Genomic DNA, 20,320 nt, shown 5'->3' with positions numbered 1-20,320 from the left:
GTTATTTTCAGCTTGCACATTTGTAACCGCTACACTTTCACTGATAACCACTCCTTCCGAACGTGAAGTAACATCCGAAGGTTGTACAACTATTGGTGCACTATCATTAGTGGACGAACCACCATTCACATTCGACACTTCATTAGCCATGTGAAAAATCCTTCCACTTCTTAATTACATACACCAAGTGACACCAAAATCATTTGACACACTTCAATTTAAAAACTGTTCCACCGGGTGTGCCAATTTGTTTTGTCGATTTTTAGCAAATCGATGGTGGTTTGATTCTAATGATCTGGGAGCGAAACTTTCTCCTCTTTTTTGCGAATACCAGTTTTCTAGAAGTGCATCGAAGTTTCTCAAATTAGACAAGAATGAAAGAAAAAGACTGAAGGACTGAAAGATAAAGATTTTGAAAATAAAATTGATTGAAATCGAAATGATTTGCATTGAATTTAAATAAAGCAATAAAATGACTTTGGTTAGATCAAAGGAGTTTTGAACTTCGAAAATAAAAGTACTAGAAATTGTAAATTGAACAAAGAAATTAAATGTTGCTGAAAAGATAAATTTGTAAGAAAAGTAAAGTTTGCAGAAATTGAAAATGAAAAGTTAAAACAAGTGGAATAAACTTTACAGAAAAGAAACTCGAACGCAGACTCAGAAAGTCGATGAGATATGAGTGTGCTTGAGTGTTTTCTGAAGCAAAGTTCCAACTCTTGTATTTTTGAGTCTTCTAGTATTTATAGCCATTTCCTCAATTGATAAATTTTGAAATGACACCCTACATGTGCGAAAACATAGGTAACTGTTCTCGCTCTTTTGCCTGATTGTGTAACAGTTGCTAGATAGCCTTCAATTTTAAAAATCTTTGATCTTCCTTTATTCGGACAACTGCTCGATTTACTGTGCTAATGGAGTTCTTACTTGACATCCCCAAATACATTTTTTTCGACACCAACTTCTGCTCCAAAAACTTATTTAATACTTTGAATCACCTTTTTTTTTTAATTTAGTTATTTTTGACTAACAATATTAAATAAGAATAATGTTTAAATTGTGTCCATTGACAATTCAGCATAGTAGACGTGTTCTTTAGTTTATTACTAGTTTTAAGATAGTAAGAAATTTCAAAAAATTAGTTCAGGCAATAGTTGACTCGAATCTCCCCTCCCCCCTCCTCTCAAGACCCAAGGTCTACGGGTCCATCTTTGCCGACAATATAATTTGTTTGCATTGTAATCATTAGGGGTGGCAAAGCGGACCGGCCCGTTCCAACCCGTCCCGCCCCGTCTAGGCCCGTCCCATAAACGGGGCGGGCTAGCCCGCCCCGCCAATTAAAATGGGTTCAAAATGCTAGCCCGCCCCGCTTTATGGCGGATTGGCGGGTTGGCGGGCTAGCCCGCTTCACTCTTTTTTTTTTTGTTTTTGAAAAATAAAATTCATTAAAATTAACCAAAAAATAATAATTAAAAAATTAAATACAAATAAAAAATAGTCAAATTATAATATAAATTTTTTACTATTTTTTTAATTTTTAACTTCAATAAAATTGTTCAAAATAATAATTGTCAATAGAATTATCTTTATTTTAAAAAATAAGTCACATAATTTGAGTATATATACGAAATCGTAAAATAAAATAAATAAAGTTAGTAACTAAAAGAAGAATAAAAACAAAAAAATAAAAAAAAGTGTTTAAAAAATTCTATAATTATTAATTTTATAATAATAATCACTCTTTTATTTAATTAAAAAAAAGAAAAATAAAAACCTTCGGCCCGGTGGACCGGCCCGCCCCGCCCCGCCAAAACCCGCCAATTTGGCGGGCTCCAAATCCTAGCCCGACCCGTCTTTTTAGCCGGTTTAGCGGATCAGCCCGACGGGCTCGACCCGTTTTGCCACCCCTAGTAATCATAAAGAAAAAAGAGTTTCTTTTATTTAATAAAAAAAGTTGACTTACAGAAGTGTTGACTATATCGAAAAGAAGTGTGTGAAATAAATTTGTAAGTATAGTTAAAAAAAAAAATAATTATTTTTATTCATAAATATTTAAAATATTAATAAAATTATTTATAAAAAAAATAAAACTAACAATGTATTTATGAAAAATGAATTCTTCAACAAAAATATCCAGAATAAATCAAATAAAAAATTACCACAAAATTAAACTCAAATTTACAATAACTAATCTGAAAATCGATTTTTTAATTTGTTTTTCGATAAAATTGATCGATTCGGTTTGGTTAGATTTTTAATTGGTTTAATAAAAATCAAACCAAACTGAGGATTAACATGCAGTTCTAGCATTTTTACTATTTTACTTTTTAATCTAACATCAAAATTTTTAATCCTAAATGCGTGATTCACTCATGCAGAACGCAACGCTTTTCTCCCTCCTTTTTTTTCTCTGAATTTCAAATGTCACTCTCTCTCTCTCCATTCTCCTCCATAGCGCCTCCCTTCCTCCATTCATAGAGTCGTAGACCGTAGCGCCTCCCTCCCTCCTCCTCCATATGCGGCCTCCCTCCTCTTCGATACGCGGCATTCTTCTCCATCGCAGTCGTAGCAGAGAGCGCTATCACCAAGAACCTCTCTGTCGCCAAAAAGCCCTCGTTGTCACCAAGCATCCTTCTCCGTCATCGAGAATCTCGTGCCATCTCCAATAAGCCGAGAACCCCCGCCTGCACCGTCATCAAGCTAAGCCCTCTCCTGTAACTCAACAATGTTTTTTTCGGAGGTCAATATATTCACCAATTTTTGGAATAAAATTGTTGTTGTTGCTGGCTATACTTCAGTACTTCTATTGTTGATAGTTCTGTACTTTACTGGCCTTAATTTGCTATTGTTGCTGGTTTAATTTGTTGAGTTAAATTTGTTACTGTTGTTGCTAATTTGTTGGTCTTAATTTTTAATTAGATAATAATTTATTATTAGTCCTAATTTTTAATGGCTGGTATTGTAAACATTTGTTACTATAATTTATTGTTATTGTTTGAGAACAGATTTTTTTATAATTCTTATTTGATAACAATTTTTTTAGATAATAATTTAATGTATGTTGTTGTTCATTTGTTATATGTCTATATGCAGGGACGGATCTACATATACCAATGTGGGGGTGAGTTTTAAAAAACTGATAATAAATGTATATGTTTGTATATAATTGTTTTCATTATAATAATTTATTTGCCTTCACACTTTAAAAGAAACATTTATGTTATTAGATATTAATACAATAATAAAAATTATTATATTATATAAATTTAAAATAAATAATAATAAGTAATAATAATTTAATTATTTAATTACGTAAAGTCAAGCTTAAATTTTTTAATTTAAATGAGATTATTAATATTAAATATTTTTTATAATATATATCATTTATTTATTTTTAGTGTTTTGTTTAATTTATTTTTGTTTATATTTTTAATATTAGTTTTATCGAAAAAGTTTTTACCATAATATCATAAAATATCAAATTTTTAATTAAATATCAAAAAATTATTTAAATATTTACTTAGAAAAAATATATTATTTTATCTGTACTTAGTATAACGAGAATTATGGTTGCATTGTTTGATTTGAATTTTTATTTTTCTAACAAGTTTTTTGTTCCTCTCATATAATTTTAGTAAAAATTCAAACACTAAAATAAAAAATATAGAACATTCTAAATATATTAATATACTTTTAGATGTGTTAATTATATTTATTTTTTAAAAATTTGACTAACTAATATACTCTAAGATTTAAATATTTAAATATATTAATGTTAATATCTTTTTATTATTTTGTTATATTATTTTTTGTCATCACTTCTAAAATTTTCTAGATCCGTCATTGTCTATATATATATATATACTTGAAGTTAGGTATGCAAAAAAAAATTAAGTTCCTTTCATAAATTATGTACAGTACTTTATAGTTTATAATTTATATTGATTTTTTTATTTTGTTTGTAAAAATTACACCAACTAGAGAAAATACCGATGAATCTGGTGTGGATTTAGATTAATCATGGTAGTTGATTTTGTTATTTGATTTTAAAGTGTGTTTGTTGATTTGTAGTTTGATTTTAACATGGTATTTGTTAGATATTTTTAAATGTGTTTGTTTTATGTTTCATTATGTGCCTTTATTTTATGTTTGATTATTGAGTTGGATTAAAATTGTATGTATTGAATTTGGATATGATGTACTTTTGTTATTTTCTTTTAAAAAAAAATGCTATTTATACACTAAAATTAGTCACTAAAATTAACCACCAATGTATTTGTGTATAAATATATATGTAATTTAATTTATTTTTAATGTATATTTATATTCCAACAGATATTTTATATTGGTGACTAATTTTAGTGACTGATTTTAATATACACATAACATTACTCTTCATTTTATTAACTAGTTTAAACTTTATTTTAATGTAATTAATGATCTATTTAATTAAAATTTAAAAACAAAAAACTGATCAAACCAAATCAAACCGCTTTTGATTAAGTTCGGTTGGTGTAAAAACAACAAACAATTGCTTCATGGTGAGAAGAAATCGACATTTGATTGATTTTTGCTCTAAAACCAATCGGAACCGATAACACTCCTAAAAATATTTAAATCTTAAATTTTAGTTGACTTCATTAAAAAAAACCTAAAATTCTTATACTACCCTCCTTGTTACTTTCTATTGCCATCTTTCTCACATCCTCGTTCTCTCCAACAGAACACTGGTAGTCATTGTGAGTGATATAGTAAATAATAGTAGTTGCCACCAAAAAATTAAAGACGACTAATTAGTAGTGCTAGCTGTTCAACGTTGAAGTATCTAGCGGCAGCGAGTGTGTCGAGGACGCGATCAATGGCGGAGGAGCAATGGGTGTGCCAGCAGCCTCTCTTGTTGCAGTTGGGGCAGGGCTCGTGCTTCTAAAGAATTATGGGTGGTAGAATGGAAAGGGTTAGAGGGTAGCAACAGCAGTGGTTGGGTGGGAAGGAATGATGTTGATTGATAAGGAAGAGAAGAGTGTTAATGGAGATGGTGAAGTACTGAAGTGGATGATTGGGGTGGAGAGATAGCGTGATGACGTTAGTAGTAGGTGATGAGGGTAGTATGCGAACAGTGTTAGGGCTAGTAATTTTTATATTTTGTAATCATCAATTGCTCATTAATAGTATTTTTAATAGATTACATCTAATAATAAAAGATCACTAATTTATTTTTATGGTTAAGTACTGATTACAAAATACAAAAATTGCTAACCTCCTAAAATTTCTCATAAAATAAATATTAAAATATAAATATATATTAAAAATAAATTAAATCACACATATATTTATACATAAATATATTAATAATTAATTTTAATAATTAATTTTAGTATATTAATAATATTTTTGATTTAATAGAGTTAATTGATTAGGTTTATTTTTTGTGAGTATAACATTAATTTTTATTTTTAGTAATTTTATTGACATTTTAAATATTTAATTTGTGGATAAAAACATTTATTGTTCTTAATTAAAATCAGTTAATTAGTTGAGATTTAAAATTTGAAAAAGAAAAAAGTTGACTAGTTAGGGGAAGACTTGAAGTCAAGTCGGATATCGCTAGGGAGACAATGGATTATTTATACAATGTGTATAAATAATGTGTACAATGGGCTGTTGAGTTACAAAATGAACATATTTCATACTATCTAGAATAATCATCCGAGTACTAACAATAATAAACATCTTCTCAAAAGTTTAAACTGATTTTAAGGTTCACTAAGGATCTTTTGGATCTAAGGCTTTAATACCATATCATGATACCACTCATCCAAAAAGCTTTAGCTGATGGGAAAAAATAACACTAATGATTATATCTCTAATACTCCCTAAATCTCCATTGTCCACATTCTATAAATATTCCATTGGCTCCTCATTCTTTCCCAGTCAAGTCTTGTGAAATTGGCAAAGAAAGCGTTGTGTGTTTAAATGTGATGTTGTGGATAGTAAGGAGCACATACGCAGATAGAGGAAGGTGATAAAACAAACCATGTGTGCTATACATTCATCAAATCTGCTTCTTTTTCTGCTTGTTCTTTTGTGGATGGTTTTTGTAGCAGCAGCACAATTAGGCCCAAACTGCAAGAAGTCAAGTAATTGCTGCGGCAACGTGAACATTCCGTTCCCGTTTGGGACCACCAAGGAGTCCTCCCTCGCCCCCGAATTCCTCATCCACTGCACCAACCATGTCCCTTACTTGGCCTCCGACCTACAAGTCCTAAGCATATCTGTGGACCCCGCTGAACTCCGAGTTTCATTGCCGGTAGCCAGTGATTGCTACCAGAACAACACAAGCAAGAATAATGAAACCGATCAGTTATTCTTCTTTGAAAACTATAGCATCTCATGGAGCCGAAACGTGTTCTTAACCGTTGGCTGTGACACACTGGGAATAGTCGTGGGGTATTCGTTTCCCCATTCAGGCCGTTCTAAACCCTATGCTAAGACATGCTTATCCTACTGCCAAGATTTCGGTGATGCAAAGACTGGGTCCTGTACTGGCACTGGTTGCTGCCGTATCAACATACCCGAGCCCGAGGTCAAAGAAGAAGTGTTAACGGTAATCTCTTATAGTTTTGAAAACTCGCTATTGAACAACAGTCGGAAAATTGAGTTCAACGCTTGCGGTTATGCGTTTGTGGCGGAGGAGAAAGGAGGCTACGAATTTGTGTCCAGCGATCTGAAGAACAACGAGTTTAAGAATACTGAGTTTCCGGTGGTGCTGGATTGGAGTGTTGGGAACCAGACCTGTGAAGAAGCCAAGAAGAAGAATTCCAGCTATGCATGTAAAGGCCCAAACACCACGTGTCAGCCTTCAGAGAAGCGTCCTGGTTACCTATGCAAATGCCTTCCTGGTTTTCAGGGTAATCCTTATCACCATGATGGTTGCCTGGAAGGTATGTATTTTGGCTTGCTAGTAGCTACACTAAAATTAATTACTAAATTAATTTTAAAAATCTTTTAATATTTTTTTAAAAAATAAGTGTATACCAAAAATTTATTATCACATCGTCTATTTATATATAAATACATATAATATTTAATTTATTTTTAATATATATTTTAAAATTATTATTAAATATTTTAAGAGCAAAATAAATTAATTTATATCACATATGTTAAAATAATGTTATTATAAACACTCGTTAATAATTTATTATTTAATTAAGATAGTATAAGAGTTATAATATATACTTTGAATATTTAATAATTTTTTATATTTTATATTTAAATATATATTTTTTATACAAATAATTTCTTTCTTGTGTACAAATAATATAATTATTTATGTGTAATTTACTTTTTTTTCCAGTATATTACCACAATATATGATTTGATTTTATATCATCAATTTCTTACAAATTATTTAACGATGGGCCCGTATTTAGTTAAATTCAAATTCATCCAACACCTGGAATGATCTGAAAGGTGCTTTAATTTGGACTTAAAAAAATAGTTCGAAAGTGGTGAGAAAAGTACTTCGTATTATGCATAAATCAATAAGAGTCTTATGCAGGTTTATAAAGATTAGAATGGAAAAATATTTGGATTAGAGAGAGTATTTATGAAGATGGTGATGACTTAGTCACCACTTCTGAATCTCCCCCCTTAATTATAGTCGTGGTACCTGTTTTTAGAATGATCTTGGATCTGGAGTTCTTCTATTGGGTCCAACTATATTTTGGATCATGACTTTATTTGAGACATGATGAAAACAACTACAAAACATCTCTTTTGGCCACTCGCGCTGTTTGACTGACTTTTTTAAATATTGAATTTTATATTTTAAATTCTAAATAAATTTTAGTCTCTTTATAAAATAAAATTAAAATAGTAATTTTGACAATTAAAAAATTGACTAATATTATTTATTGTAAAAACTAATTTTCTATATTACTACTGCTATTATTGTTGTTGTTGATATACGCTTGACTCCAAAATGAGAAGTATGGAGTAGTACGGCATAAATTCCAGCAAATGCAAAACGAAGCGAACAAAATCATAGTTGTTATTATTATCTAATGGTGGCAACATAACCCATCCATACAATTACATTTAGATTTATCAGTAAACAAATATTTACATTGAGGATATGGGGTTATGGGGACTGTGTATGGATAGAATATATGAGTGAATTTACTTTTAACTTTTTGCTGTTTCGGTAGATGCAGAATTGGTGCATATCTGAATCATTTTAAGCTGTAAATTTTGCAGTACTCTTTTGGAACTCTGTTTTCCTTTTCCTCTATCATGTTTGAGGGCTATTGACCTGTCATACAAATCTCTTATTTGGTTGAAACATTCAATATGTTAAACCATTAATATAACCCCCCAATTTCCTCTATTTTCTTTATATTATTACTTCTGCGAAAGTAATGCAACTTCACATGATAATTTAACTATAGAACCTTTTCGCTTAAAACCGACTCCTCCTTACCCATTTTGTGAAAATCATATGCAATAATATTTGTATGGAAAATTATAAGTAACCAACAACATTTTTGAATAATATATGAACAATATGAATTAATAGAATTAAAAGAGTAAATTAATCTTAAATTTAATTAGTAACATTAAATTAAGATATAATATATTTTTATTTAATTGATAATTGTTGGGCAAAAAACCATATTGAGCCAGAGCAAGAAACTTGTAACCAAAATGCGCCAAATTCAATTTCGTTTCAGCAATGAGCCAAAGTGTATTTTAATACAATTCGAACCAAGCTGGTTCGAATTGCACTCCTTCATAATTCGAACCAAGATGGTTCGATTTAGTGTTTTACGTTTTTGAATAATTCGAACCAAGATGGTTCGAACTTCTCCCATACATAATTCGAACCAGTATGGTTCGAACTTCAATAACACATAATTCGAACCAGGGTGGTTCGAATTATGCTTTGTATTCGAGTCCATGTAATTCGAACCAGGTCGGTTCGAATTACTCCTAATGCACTCCTTCATAATTCGAACCAGGCTGGTTCGAATTATGTGTGATTCGACTATAAAAGGAGTTCGAATCACCCTCATTCGAACCATTATCCCTCCCCCCTACCCCACAAAATCCCAGAGAAAACGACCCAGATTCTCTCCGAGAAAGACCTGAACGGACGAGTCTGCTGATGGAGGACGATCCGGCACGGTTATATCGGTTGGACGGAGTCGCTCATATAGCCGGGGTCATCAACGACGAGGTTAGTACGGAAATTTTTTTTGATCCTAGCGTTACTTGTGCGTTAGTGGTTTTGTATCTTAGTTAGATGGTACTTTATGTTAGTGGTTTATGTAGGCGGTTTAGGTGAGGGGATCTTGTAGGTGGTTTATGATAGTGGTTTAAGCTAGCGGTATAAGTTAGTGGTTTATGTTAGTGGTTTAGGGTGGTGGTTTAGGGTAGTGGTTTTTGTTAGTGGTTTAAGTCAGTGGTTTTTGGTAGTGGTTTATGTTGGTGGTTTATGTTAGCGGTTTTTGTTAGCGGTTTTTGCAAGCGGTTTTTTTATGTGGTTTATGGTAGTTGTTTAATGCTAGGTGGTTTAAGTAAGCCGGTTTATTGAATTTGTTTCTTGTTAATGGGTCTCGGTAATTGTGGTATATGCTAGCGGTTTAGTTGTGTGGTTTAGGGGTTTCTTTTCCAGTTAGTTATCCTTCATGTAATGTTATGCTGTTTAATTTAGAAAAATGGTTAATGTAAACCTGTTTATGGAAACCGTTTTATGTAAACCCGTTTACGTAGACCGGTTTACTGTGAACCGGTTTATGTGAACCGGTTTACTGTAAAACCTGTGTAGTTATATATCTCAGTATGCGGTTCTTTTCATGCGCAGCCCGAGCGATGCATTAGGAGCATGAGGCGGCAGCAGGGCATGCGTCTTGATGACAGATACGTTCCATACTTGCAGATGGCAGGGCTATACCATCTTGCAAGGCTGAACGACCGGTGGTTCCGGCTAGACGAGGCGCTTGTCAGTGCATTCGTGGAGAGATGGCGTCCCGAGACGCACACTTTTCATATGCCGTTCGGAGAGTGCACGATCACACTCCATGACGTGGCATACCAGCTGGGTTTGCCAGTCGATGGCCGTTACGTGAGCGGGTGCCTGTCAGAGTTCCATATATACATCGATGGAGGCCGTCCACCCTGGGTCTGGTTCCAGGAGTTGCTTGGAGTTATACCTCCTCCCAGTCAGGTTCAGAAGTACGCAGTGAACTGCAGCTGGTTTCAGGAGACCTTTGGTGAGTGCCCTGAGGATGCAGATGATGACACTGTTCGTCGATATGTCCGTGCGTACATCATGATGTTGCTAGGCACGCAGTTGTTTGCGGACAAGTCTGGAAACCGGATTCACATTAGATGGCTTCCCTATGTAGCGAGGCTGGAGGAGCTGGGTACGTACAGCTGGGGTTCGGCAGCACTGGCCTGGTTGTACCGGTGCATGTGCAGGGTGGCAAACAGACATGTTGTGAAGTTAGCGGGCCCGCTCCAGCTACTGCAGTCTTGGATCTTTTGGCGGTTTCCTCAGTTTCGGCCTGCAGGATATGAGACGTTCAGCTGGCCGTTGGCGTCTAGGTACTATACTGGGCCTATTCTTTTTCAATATGACTTAGAGAATTGCGTGTATGTTAATACTCTATTGCATAATGTTAACACAGATATTAGTATATGTAACTCATGTGTATGGTGCAGATGGGCAGGTTACAACCCTTCCGGTAGCGAGAAGGGTCCGAGAGTGCGGTCGTGGAGGCTTAGGATAGACCGGTTACAGTCCAGGGAGGTTAGTCTTCTAATTAATAACTGATGCATTTTAGTTAAATATTTTACACTTGGGTCGTACAGTTGCCCTGATAAGGGTGGGTTTGTTCTGCAGTTTATATGGATGCCGTACAATAGCCCCGACGTACTTCAGGTGTTGCACCCGGAGGTTTTGGAGCCTCGGCACATGGCGGTGTGGCGCAGTGTGACCGCGCTGATCTACTTTGCTGTCATAGAGTGGCATCAGATAGATCGTGTTCTTCCTCAGTTTGGAGGGGTACAGGCCCCTCCGCGTCCCGCCTTGAACATCGACTATCTGATGTCTAAGGACGGGAGAGGCGGCGATCGATGGTTCCCCTCTTCCATGCCGAAGTGGCATGCATACTGGGACGCTCGTCATGACAGTGTATTGAGGTTCAAGATTGTTGCCGACCCTGGACCATCTCATCAGTTCCTTCAGTGGTGGACTCAGTTTGGGAAGAGGTTCTTGGCCCCGGACATTGAGCTGGGGGATCCGAGATCAGTTCCTATACCAGTTGAGGCCTCACAGCGGGGTCCGGGGCGAGTGCCTGACATGGATCCTCCGGATGACGTGCCTGACAGGCGCAGGGTTGAGAGGAGGATGGGTGTAGGGACACGGAGGAGTCAGCGTCAGTTCAGGTGGCCGGATCATACGGCGAGGAGTGGTGCTGACCATGGGGACGACGATGACGACCAGCCGGGCCACGTTGGAGAATGCACACACGATGGAGGTACTAGTACACACGATGGCGGTCATGGAGGTGAGTGGTATGGCACAGGGCTCGGTGACGGGGCTGATACTGGTGATGCTGGACCTGGACCGGGCCCGCTTGGAGATTACTTCGTTGGTGTGCCAGCGGATGATCAGGCTGAGCAGGGTGGTACACCTGGCCGTCTTCAAGTTGGCCTCAATACACTTCACCAAATGCTGACTGAACTGCTGTCCGGTGCCCATCTGGGCCTCAGCCTCTCGCCCCTTACGAACAAATAGTTCGGCCAGCCTACCATATGTTGCCTTCACCAGGGATGCTACAGGAAGATTTCTTACACCCTTTAGGATTGAGTTCACACACTCGGAGATATTCGTCGTCATGTGACCGAATCTCCTCCCCTCATCGCGATGCTGCGTCCACAAGGAGTAATCAATACGGTTCGCCCACTCACACATCGCCTGGTCTTCAGACCGCAGTATATCAAACCAGTAATCAAACTCAACCTCAGTCTTCGCGTACGCTGCATTCACGAGAAGCCTCCTAGCGTCTTTGCCCTTGAAGGTAAGGGCGAAATTAGCCGCTACGTGTCGTATGCAGAATGCACGGTACGCAGATGGTGGTAACCAACCTCCGTCCGGGGCCTCAAGCGCAGACTTGATACCGTTGTGCCTATCCGATATAACCAGCAGACCGGGCTGCGGGGTCACGTGCTGCCGTAGATGCGAGAGAAAGAATGTCCACGACTCCGCATTCTCACCCTCTACTAGTGCGAATGCGACAGGTAGAATGTTGGAGTTCCCGTCCTGTGCAATCGCAATGAGCAACGTTCCCCCATACTTACCATATAGATGTGTGCCGTCAATGCTGACTAGCGGCTTGCAATGCCGGAATGCCTCGATGCACGGAGGGAAAGTCCAGAAAAGTCTGTGGAAATAAGCTTGAGACTCGTCAACTTGTCCTCCAACTAGAACCGGGCTCGTCCTGAGGACCGCAACAGTACCAGGCATCGTCAGCTGGACACCCAACACCCACCTAGGTATCTCGCTGTATGACTCATCCCAGTCACCGTAGATGATGCCAACGGCCTTCTGCTTCGCCATCCAAACCCTCCTGTAAGTCGGCCTAAAACCAAAATGCGCTGCCGTGGCGTTGAGGAGCACCTTGATGCTAACCAATGCGTCAGCCCTGACCATTGGCATAATGAACGCCGAAATCACAGAATGATCCAAACTTCTGTGATCACTTGATATGGATGTGGCCAGGCAAGTGTGAGGGCCATTGTACCGTTTGACCTCCCAAATGCCCTTCCGCTTCCGGAGACTGAGCCGAATCAACCATGTGCACCCATTCCCGAACTCGGAACACTTGCCCACATACCGGCGGTGATCGGACTCCACCACCTTGTACTGTACCCCTCGCCGGATGCTGTAAGTCTTCACACTTAACAGGGCCTCATCTTTATCCTGGAATTGCTGACCAACCTGGAACTCTGTGAGACCAGCATTTCCTTCCGCATCTCTAGCTCCGAATCCAACAGGGTGACCTAGCGCAACCTCATGCGTCATGGCGTCCAGGTCCAGAGAAGAAAAATATGGTGGATACTGCTGTGTGCCAGAGCTAGAACCACCGCCAGCCAATGCAGGCCCAGCCGCTTGAACCTCGTCCCCGCTATCGTCCTCAATCGTTTCGGGCTCAACGTCGTCCTCATCAGGATCACCCAATTCTCCGTCTCCGACGCCAACCGGTGGAACGCCCTGTAAAGCGTTTGCCAGAACATCAAAGGATCCTACCTCGTCGCGGACGCCGTCATTCAAATCAACAGCAAATGACGGAGAGGCGACAAGTTGGGCCGCTGGCTCGTAAACTGGGACGGAGGAAGAAGCCACAGCAGCCATCGAACTGGAGCCAGCTGCCGTGGCTACATTGGCGGTATTCCGGTTCGAACCCCCTGAGCTGGATACCACATCAACCAGCTTTGCCAGCAACTCTGGTGTGCGGACCTCCGGAAACTGTCTCCGACAAAGAAACATGACTTGGAGGTCCTCATCACTACCAATCGTCAGACAATCATACTTCACCGTATCGTGCAGGATCGTGACTGGAATGCGATAGAAAAACTTCTTAATCCGCTTCGCACCTTCCAGGCCAAGTTTCATCAGCACAGCTCTAACCAAGTCATCATAGCTTGTCGTTCGATTCACCACAATATAGAGAGGATTCTTATCTGTGAACTTCACTCCGGACCGAGTTTTCCTCTTGATGGATCCTTTATGGTGTACCAAAACAGCAAAACTCTCCTCCTCACTAGCCATCTTACGTCCTCTAATGAGAGCAATTCACGTTTACAGCGTTTATATAGAGCTCTGATTCGTACTAATTCGAACTAACCTGGTTCGAACCATGATACACGTAATTCGAACCAAGCTGGTTCGAATTACTACAATCAACCTCTCTTTGGTTCGAACCAGGTTGGTTCGAACCAAGAAAGCATGTAATTCGAACCAGCCTGGTTCGAATTACTACAACCAAGCTCTCTCCACATAATTCGAACCAACCAGGTTCGAATTACATGCTTTCTTGGTTCGAACCTATCCGGTTCGAATTATTCAAAATTTTCCAATACTAGTTCGAACCAACTTGGTTCGAATTACTAGCTAATACAGTTCGAACCTTGGTGGTTCGATTTATATAAAAATGCCTCTTGGCTTATTGCTGAAACAAATTTCTGTTTGGCGTATTTTGGTTAAACTTTTCTGCATGTGGCTTAATATGGTTTTTTGCCCATAATTGTTCATATTATTTAAGACAGTCATTGTTTACCTAGCACTCTCCTATTCGTATATATTGTCATAATTAATAACTAAGCTTACTCATTCCTTTCAGATATTAACGAGTGCCTTGGACCCAATGATTGCGTCGAACACGCAACATGCCACAACGACCCACCAGGAAACTACACGTGTAAGTGTCCAAAGGGACTGAAAGGAGATGGGAGAAACAGTGGAACAAAATGCCAAAAGCCCAAACCCGACACACAGATCATACTCATAATTGCATTGAGTGAGTCAGCCACAACCATGTAGCATTATTGTTTTAATTATTTTTTCTCGATTATTCCATATATGGTGGAGCTTATAAGATTAGAGAAAAAAAAAGTTTTAGGATGCCAAAGAGATTGTGTTTACTATATAAAAGATAGATTAGATAATAACTAAATTGATTAAATTAATAATAGTTAACAAATGATTGTTTGTGTCCAGGTATTAGTGTGTGTGTGATAGCCCTACTCGTGGCGTGCTCTTCCATTTACTGCGCTTTGAAAAAGAGAAAGCTGATTAAACTGAAAGAACACTTGTTTCAACAAAATGGTGGGCTATTGTTACAACAACAAATTGCAACACATCATCAAGGATCAACTCAAACAGCTAAAGTCTTCAGTGTGGAAGAGTTAAAGAAAGCCACCAACAACTTCGATGAATGCAATGTCCTTGGCCAAGGTGGTCAAGGAACCGTTTACAAAGGACTCTTATTGGACAACAGAGTTGTAGCAATCAAAATGTCAAAAATCAGTGACATTAGTCAAGTTGAGCATTTCATCAATGAAGTGGTTGTACTCTCCCAAATCAACCATAGAAACGTGGTTAAGCTCTTGGGTTGTTGCTTAGAAACAAAGGTTCCCCTGCTTGTTTATGAGTTCGTTCCAAATGGTACTATCCATGATCATCTTCATAGTTATACACAAATATCATCAGAGCTTACATGGAAAGTAAGATTGAGAATAGCGGCAGAAACTGCTGAAGCCTTGGCTTACTTGCATTTTGCAACTTCCATTCCCATCATACACAGAGATGTGAAAACCAGTAACATACTCCTTGATCGTGATCTAACCGCAAAGGTTTCCGATTTCGGAGCTTCAAGGATTGTTCCTCTTGATAAAACACAGATAACCACATTGGTGCAAGGAACATTAGGGTATCTTGACCCTGAATACTTTCACACAAGCAAGTTGACTGAGAAAAGCGATGTGTATAGTTTCGGAGTTGTGCTGGCGGAGCTACTTACCGCGAGGAAAGCACTCGCTTTTGATGTGCCTGAAGATGAGAAGAACCTTGCAAAACACTTTGTACGTTCAATGGAAGAGGGACGTTTACTTGAAATTGTGGAGAAGCACATTGTAGAAGAGGCAAAAGAGGAGGCACTTGCTGAATTTGGCAATATTGCATTGAGATGCTTGAAGTTGAAGGGAGAGGAAAGACCTTCAATGAAACAAGTGGCAATGGAACTTGAGAGACTTAGAGTTGAGGAATGCGGCAACAACAAAGTGATTATTGCATCCTCATCTGCCTTTCATGTTGAAGATGGGAGTGGTGTAATAAGTGATATTAGTACTGGGGTTGATGCCTTAAACCTAGATTCCATGTCATTATTGGGTAATGGAAGATGACAATGCATGTTCATATTTGTATAACCAATAAGTTTATATCCATGCATCTTTAATTTACTCGAGACTTATTTGCTAATGCATCTTCTAAAGAATGCTTGGCAAGAAGATAAAAAGTAGTAAAAATATATGTCTGTATTTCTTATTTCGAAATAGAAAAAGAGGATTATGTTATATATACACAAGAGCAAATTTTACCGTTCATCAAATCTTTTAAAATTTGTATGAGATTTTTAGATGCTAAAAGACTATAGAATTTGTATTTACATGATAACTTACTATTTTTTAGAAGAATGTATTTAAATGGAAGAAAAAAACAAAAACTATGGTTTTTGGATTTTGTTTTGGACTTGTAAAATGAATTATTCAATATCTTCAAATAAATAATTGATTGTTGTGTGTGGCAGGCAGGTTTGTATTTGAATCTTAGCTTCATGCATCAATAATTAATGAATAACATGGCGCCTTAAGTTTCATAATTATTGATTTTTTCAATACTGATGCATGCAATAATCATGTACGGAAATGGGGTCTATCTAAAATCAGCTCAACTCTTTTGAGCTTATCTAATGCACCATACAATCTGAAGCATTATATTAGATTGATAATAAATCTAATGGTTTATATTTAATCTATAAATAATTTATTAAAATTTACAAATAACTTATTAAAATTTATACTAAAAAACAACAAATTTTAATATTTTAACTTTGTTCCAACAATAAAATCTAAATTTGCTAACCCTCGTTTCAGCTCCTGAAAGAACTTCCCAAAAAAACCTGTCATCACGGTCATGGAAGACCACCGTCATAGAAGACAGCCGCTTCTTCTTTCTGTGCCGGCGACAGAAGGGGATGATTTGGTGACCCCTCAGTCCATAGGTTAAAAAGTTGCAACCTTTTTGGTTTCTTTCGTGGGAAGTGAATGGTTCTTTTGCATGCATGTGAGTATTAGATAATGAATCTTTGGTAGAATTTGGAGTCAGTTTTGTGTTGAATTTTGTTAATTTTAGGTGAGAATGCGGTGGATGGAGAAAAATCAAGTGCTGCGGCGGCTTTGGCGGCGGCTGCTACTGCAGGCCGAATGAAGAATCCGTCAGTGAAATCGAAATCAGGACCTAAGACAGCATGGCGGAAGCTCCTTTCTCAGTGTTCTCAGGTTTGGTTTTTCGCTGTGAATTGGGTGTGCAAATTTTTTGACGTCTTTTTTTGTCTCTTGGAGTACTTTAATGGTTTTTGCATTATGGAATTGGAATGTATGGTTAAAGTTGATCTATTGGAGTTATTTTAACGGATATTGAACTGCTTTGTCTTGAATTTTGCACTTGACCTGCAAATTTGAATGATTGGTTGATTTTGCAAGATACTTTCTGCATTATGGGAACTGATGACTGAAGTTTAAAAAAATGCTTCTAATGCTGCATATTATGACTTCAGCATATTCTTGCTTTTCAGATGATCAACCTGCTAAAAGCAATTATGAAAACTCCTCATTGTATGTGTTGGAATGGTTATTACCAAGAATTGGACTTCCAGACAAGATTATAGTGAAGGATGTAAGAACATTATGTGTAAATCGTGATTTTAACTTTTAAGTTAATCAAATTTGGCTTTTATTAGATTCATTTTTTACTTTTTGCTAAACTTGTAGGATGGTGCTTTTGTTGATTCATGAACTATGGTTGTGGACGGTGCCAATTATGGGTGAAGAATTCTTTAATATTTCAGTTTATGTTTGTTGTGCTGCTAGCTGATGTAAATATAGGTTTAGGAACTAATAGATGTATTGGGTATATATTTTGTTGTGCTCACGCAAATGAAAATATATATTTTTGTCATTGTGAAATACCTCACTAGGTGGTGGATATATCACCTGAAAATATGTATTTTTATCATTGTGAAATACCTCACTAGGTGGTGGATATATTACCATTTTGTTTGTGCAGTTAGCATGTGTGGCTTGCAAAATATTCTCCAAGACTATTCTCAAAACTGGCTCCCTTCAAATTCTGTAATTGAGCAAAACCCGGCTTTCTTCAACACTAGAGACATTGTCATCTTGAAGATTATTCCCGGCTTCCCTATTCTTACCAAGGTGAATTACATGCGTTCTTTTACTTCCATTGAAGCTGAGCAATCCATTCGGTCACAACATAAGTAAAGTTCACGTTTGGTAACTATTTCTGTCTCACACAACATTACTCTATTTTGCTGAGTCTCTAGTTTTTCTTTCTTCATTCTGTTTTACATTTTGTTATTCTTCATTGTTATTAATGTCTTGCATCATTCATACAGCTTTTCCAACAAGAGATAACTTCTGCAGTTACGATTTTGCTTATGGTGCATCAATAATATTCAATCATTGTAATACTCAGAGGAATTCTGAGAAACATGACAATGATAATAACAGCAACAGAGGAAGGTTCTTGAGGACATAAGTGGTTAGGAAACCTCATGACTAAAGTGGTACGGACGGCTGAACTAACGATTTTTCTTTTTTTTTTCGAAAAAAAAATCATTTCATGAAAATTTGTATATTACCTGAGAAGGAATATCTACTTTATAATGTTGGAATAACTTTGATTACCTCAATATGAAAATTTGTATGTGGTGGTTGAAACTTTCTTACAGAAAGCAACTAAGCAACCAGGGACAATAATGGACACAATCTAAGAGATTCAAGAGTGCCATGACACACTGATTGATATAGAGAGCAGCCTCAATGAGCTTCATCAAGTGTTCTTGGACATGATTGTTTTGGTCCAATCACAAGGTAAGCAACTCAATGACATACAAAGCCACGAGTCAAGAGCCAATTCGTATGTCTGCCGTGGGTCCGGCAGTTTTAGTTTGCAAGGAAGCACCAGAAGAATACCGGAAGTCCATCTTCATTGCCATCATAATATTGATTTATTATATTGATTATAGTCCTTCTTATTGATCATTATCATATTTACCTTTTGAATTTCGGTTCATGTATATGTTACACTCTAAAATTCTTCCAAACCATCTGATAATAAATTTCAGGCGCATGAACTAAAGTTTAGCAGATAAATATAATTTTGCTTTAATTAATGGGATATTGATTGGTGGCTATGAACAAATTGGACTAATTCAAAACATTTCCCTTTTCAAGATTGAGACTTTCATGTTCATGGTCTAGAAGGTTATACTTGTAGTGAAATAAGAGTGGCAAAGTTTGACAAATGAAACAGTACAACACTAATAAAATGAAAAGTATAGAGAATTCAGAATATTTAAATGGTTAAAGAATGAAAAGGGAATGAATTAAGATGATGATGAAGACAATCTTGAAGAATGTCATAGTCTGTCCAATTGCATTCACTAACCTTCTCCATTAGTTGATAGCAGCTCGTTATAATTGGGGTTTAATTCATTAATAGCCACTCTAATCTCTTTTGCATGCATATAATTTTGTTTTTGGGGATTTTGAAAATTTTTTTTACATGTATCACATGCTATAAATATTGTTGAATTACCTTGCTTGGAGTTTATATATTGGAGGAATGAGATTAGTTGTTTTGCACCCTTAAACGGTTAAACCTATGGTCTAAGATTTTTTTTCTATTCTCTTGTGCATTGTTGATTAAGAATTGCATGTTTTGTTAGAAGAATAACAAAAATTAGTCGATAGTGTAGCAACAACTATGTTTATCCCATTTTATGATAAGTGAATAGTTGAATAGCAAACACTAAAATCTTTGAGGATCAAGAAAAGCTGAAAGTTTCCACCTCAAACCATCAAAGAAGATAAGCAATTAAAAATAGGAATATATTACCAATGCATTAACCAACTGTTTAAACGTATTATTTACTCACTGTAAACACTATTTGCATCTCTTTTTATATATTATAACTAGAGTGAGACCCGCGCAATGGGCGGAGAGATAGATTACTTATATTATAAATAGATTTTAATAAATGTTATATTAAAAATATTTTAGAGAACATATTATAAATAGATTTCGAAAAATGACTTGGATTCAAATTAGTTTTTTTCTTCCTTTACAAAATTTGGATTCAAATTCTAATATGAGAGGTAACATGTGCCCAATGACTTGGATCAAAGATTTGCAATATGAAATAATGTAAGAGAGAAAATAAAATAAAATTACAGCAGTAACACCTTTGAGAAAACGCCAACATAAAAGACTAAAATTAGTATTAATATAGGAACTGAGGTATATAGGTAGGTATGTGACAGCACTGTACTATACCAAGACAGGCTGGTGGTCATTAGTAGATGCTCCATTTGCATAAGCGGTCTGCACTATACTAAGACAGGCTTGGTAGTTGTTCTTTGTGCCTTCTTTCTCATTAAGAATGCTTAGTTG

At 36.7% G+C, this 20,320-nt stretch overlaps 2 protein-coding genes across 2 annotated transcripts; both read left to right on the top strand.

The window, feature by feature from the left end:
- Nucleotides 1-5,921: 5,921 nt before the first annotated feature.
- LOC107608344 (wall-associated receptor kinase 2-like) lies at nt 5,922-16,156 on the top strand. The gene is made up of 3 exons (XM_016310161.3): nt 5,922-6,941; nt 14,409-14,585; nt 14,786-16,156. Exons 1-3 carry the CDS (start codon nt 6,035-6,037, stop codon nt 15,967-15,969), a joined length of 2,268 nt encoding a protein of 755 aa, XP_016165647.1. The 5' UTR covers nt 5,922-6,034; the 3' UTR covers nt 15,970-16,156.
- A 603-nt stretch (nt 16,157-16,759) lies between these two features.
- Nucleotides 16,760-17,640, top strand: LOC107605994 (uncharacterized). Its single transcript, XM_088495046.1, has 4 exons — nt 16,760-16,847; nt 16,979-17,152; nt 17,421-17,521; nt 17,617-17,640. Exons 1-4 carry the CDS (start codon nt 16,760-16,762, stop codon nt 17,638-17,640), a joined length of 387 nt encoding a protein of 128 aa, XP_088351172.1.
- Nucleotides 17,641-20,320: the final 2,680 nt, after the last annotated feature.

Source organism: Arachis ipaensis, chromosome B7, assembly GCF_059453495.1.
Source record: "Arachis ipaensis isolate K30076 ecotype BB chromosome B7, ASM5945349v1, whole genome shotgun sequence".
NCBI lineage: Eukaryota > Viridiplantae > Streptophyta > Magnoliopsida > Fabales > Fabaceae > Arachis > Arachis ipaensis.
Note: the sequence above shows the minus strand (reverse complement) of the source record. Positions and strands in the feature narration are given on the sequence as shown.

Bases quoted from the DNA above. Each gene is read 5' to 3' on its own strand.
- LOC107605994 (XM_088495046.1), top strand. From the start codon at position 16,760: ATGGAAGACCACCGTCATAGAAGACAGCCGCTTCTTCTTTCTGTGCCG. The intron at 17,153-17,420 runs GCAAATTTTTTG...CTTGCTTTTCAG, and splicing joins TTTCGCTGTGAATTGGGTGT to ATGATCAACCTGCTAAAAGC. The intron at 17,522-17,616 runs GTAAGAACATTA...CTAAACTTGTAG, and splicing joins ACAAGATTATAGTGAAGGAT to GATGGTGCTTTTGTTGATTC.
- LOC107608344 (XM_016310161.3), top strand. From the start codon at position 6,035: ATGTGTGCTATACATTCATCAAATCTGCTTCTTTTTCTGCTTGTTCTT. The intron at 6,942-14,408 runs GTATGTATTTTG...CATTCCTTTCAG, and splicing joins CCATGATGGTTGCCTGGAAG to ATATTAACGAGTGCCTTGGA. The intron at 14,586-14,785 runs GTGAGTCAGCCA...GTTTGTGTCCAG, and splicing joins CATACTCATAATTGCATTGA to GTATTAGTGTGTGTGTGATA.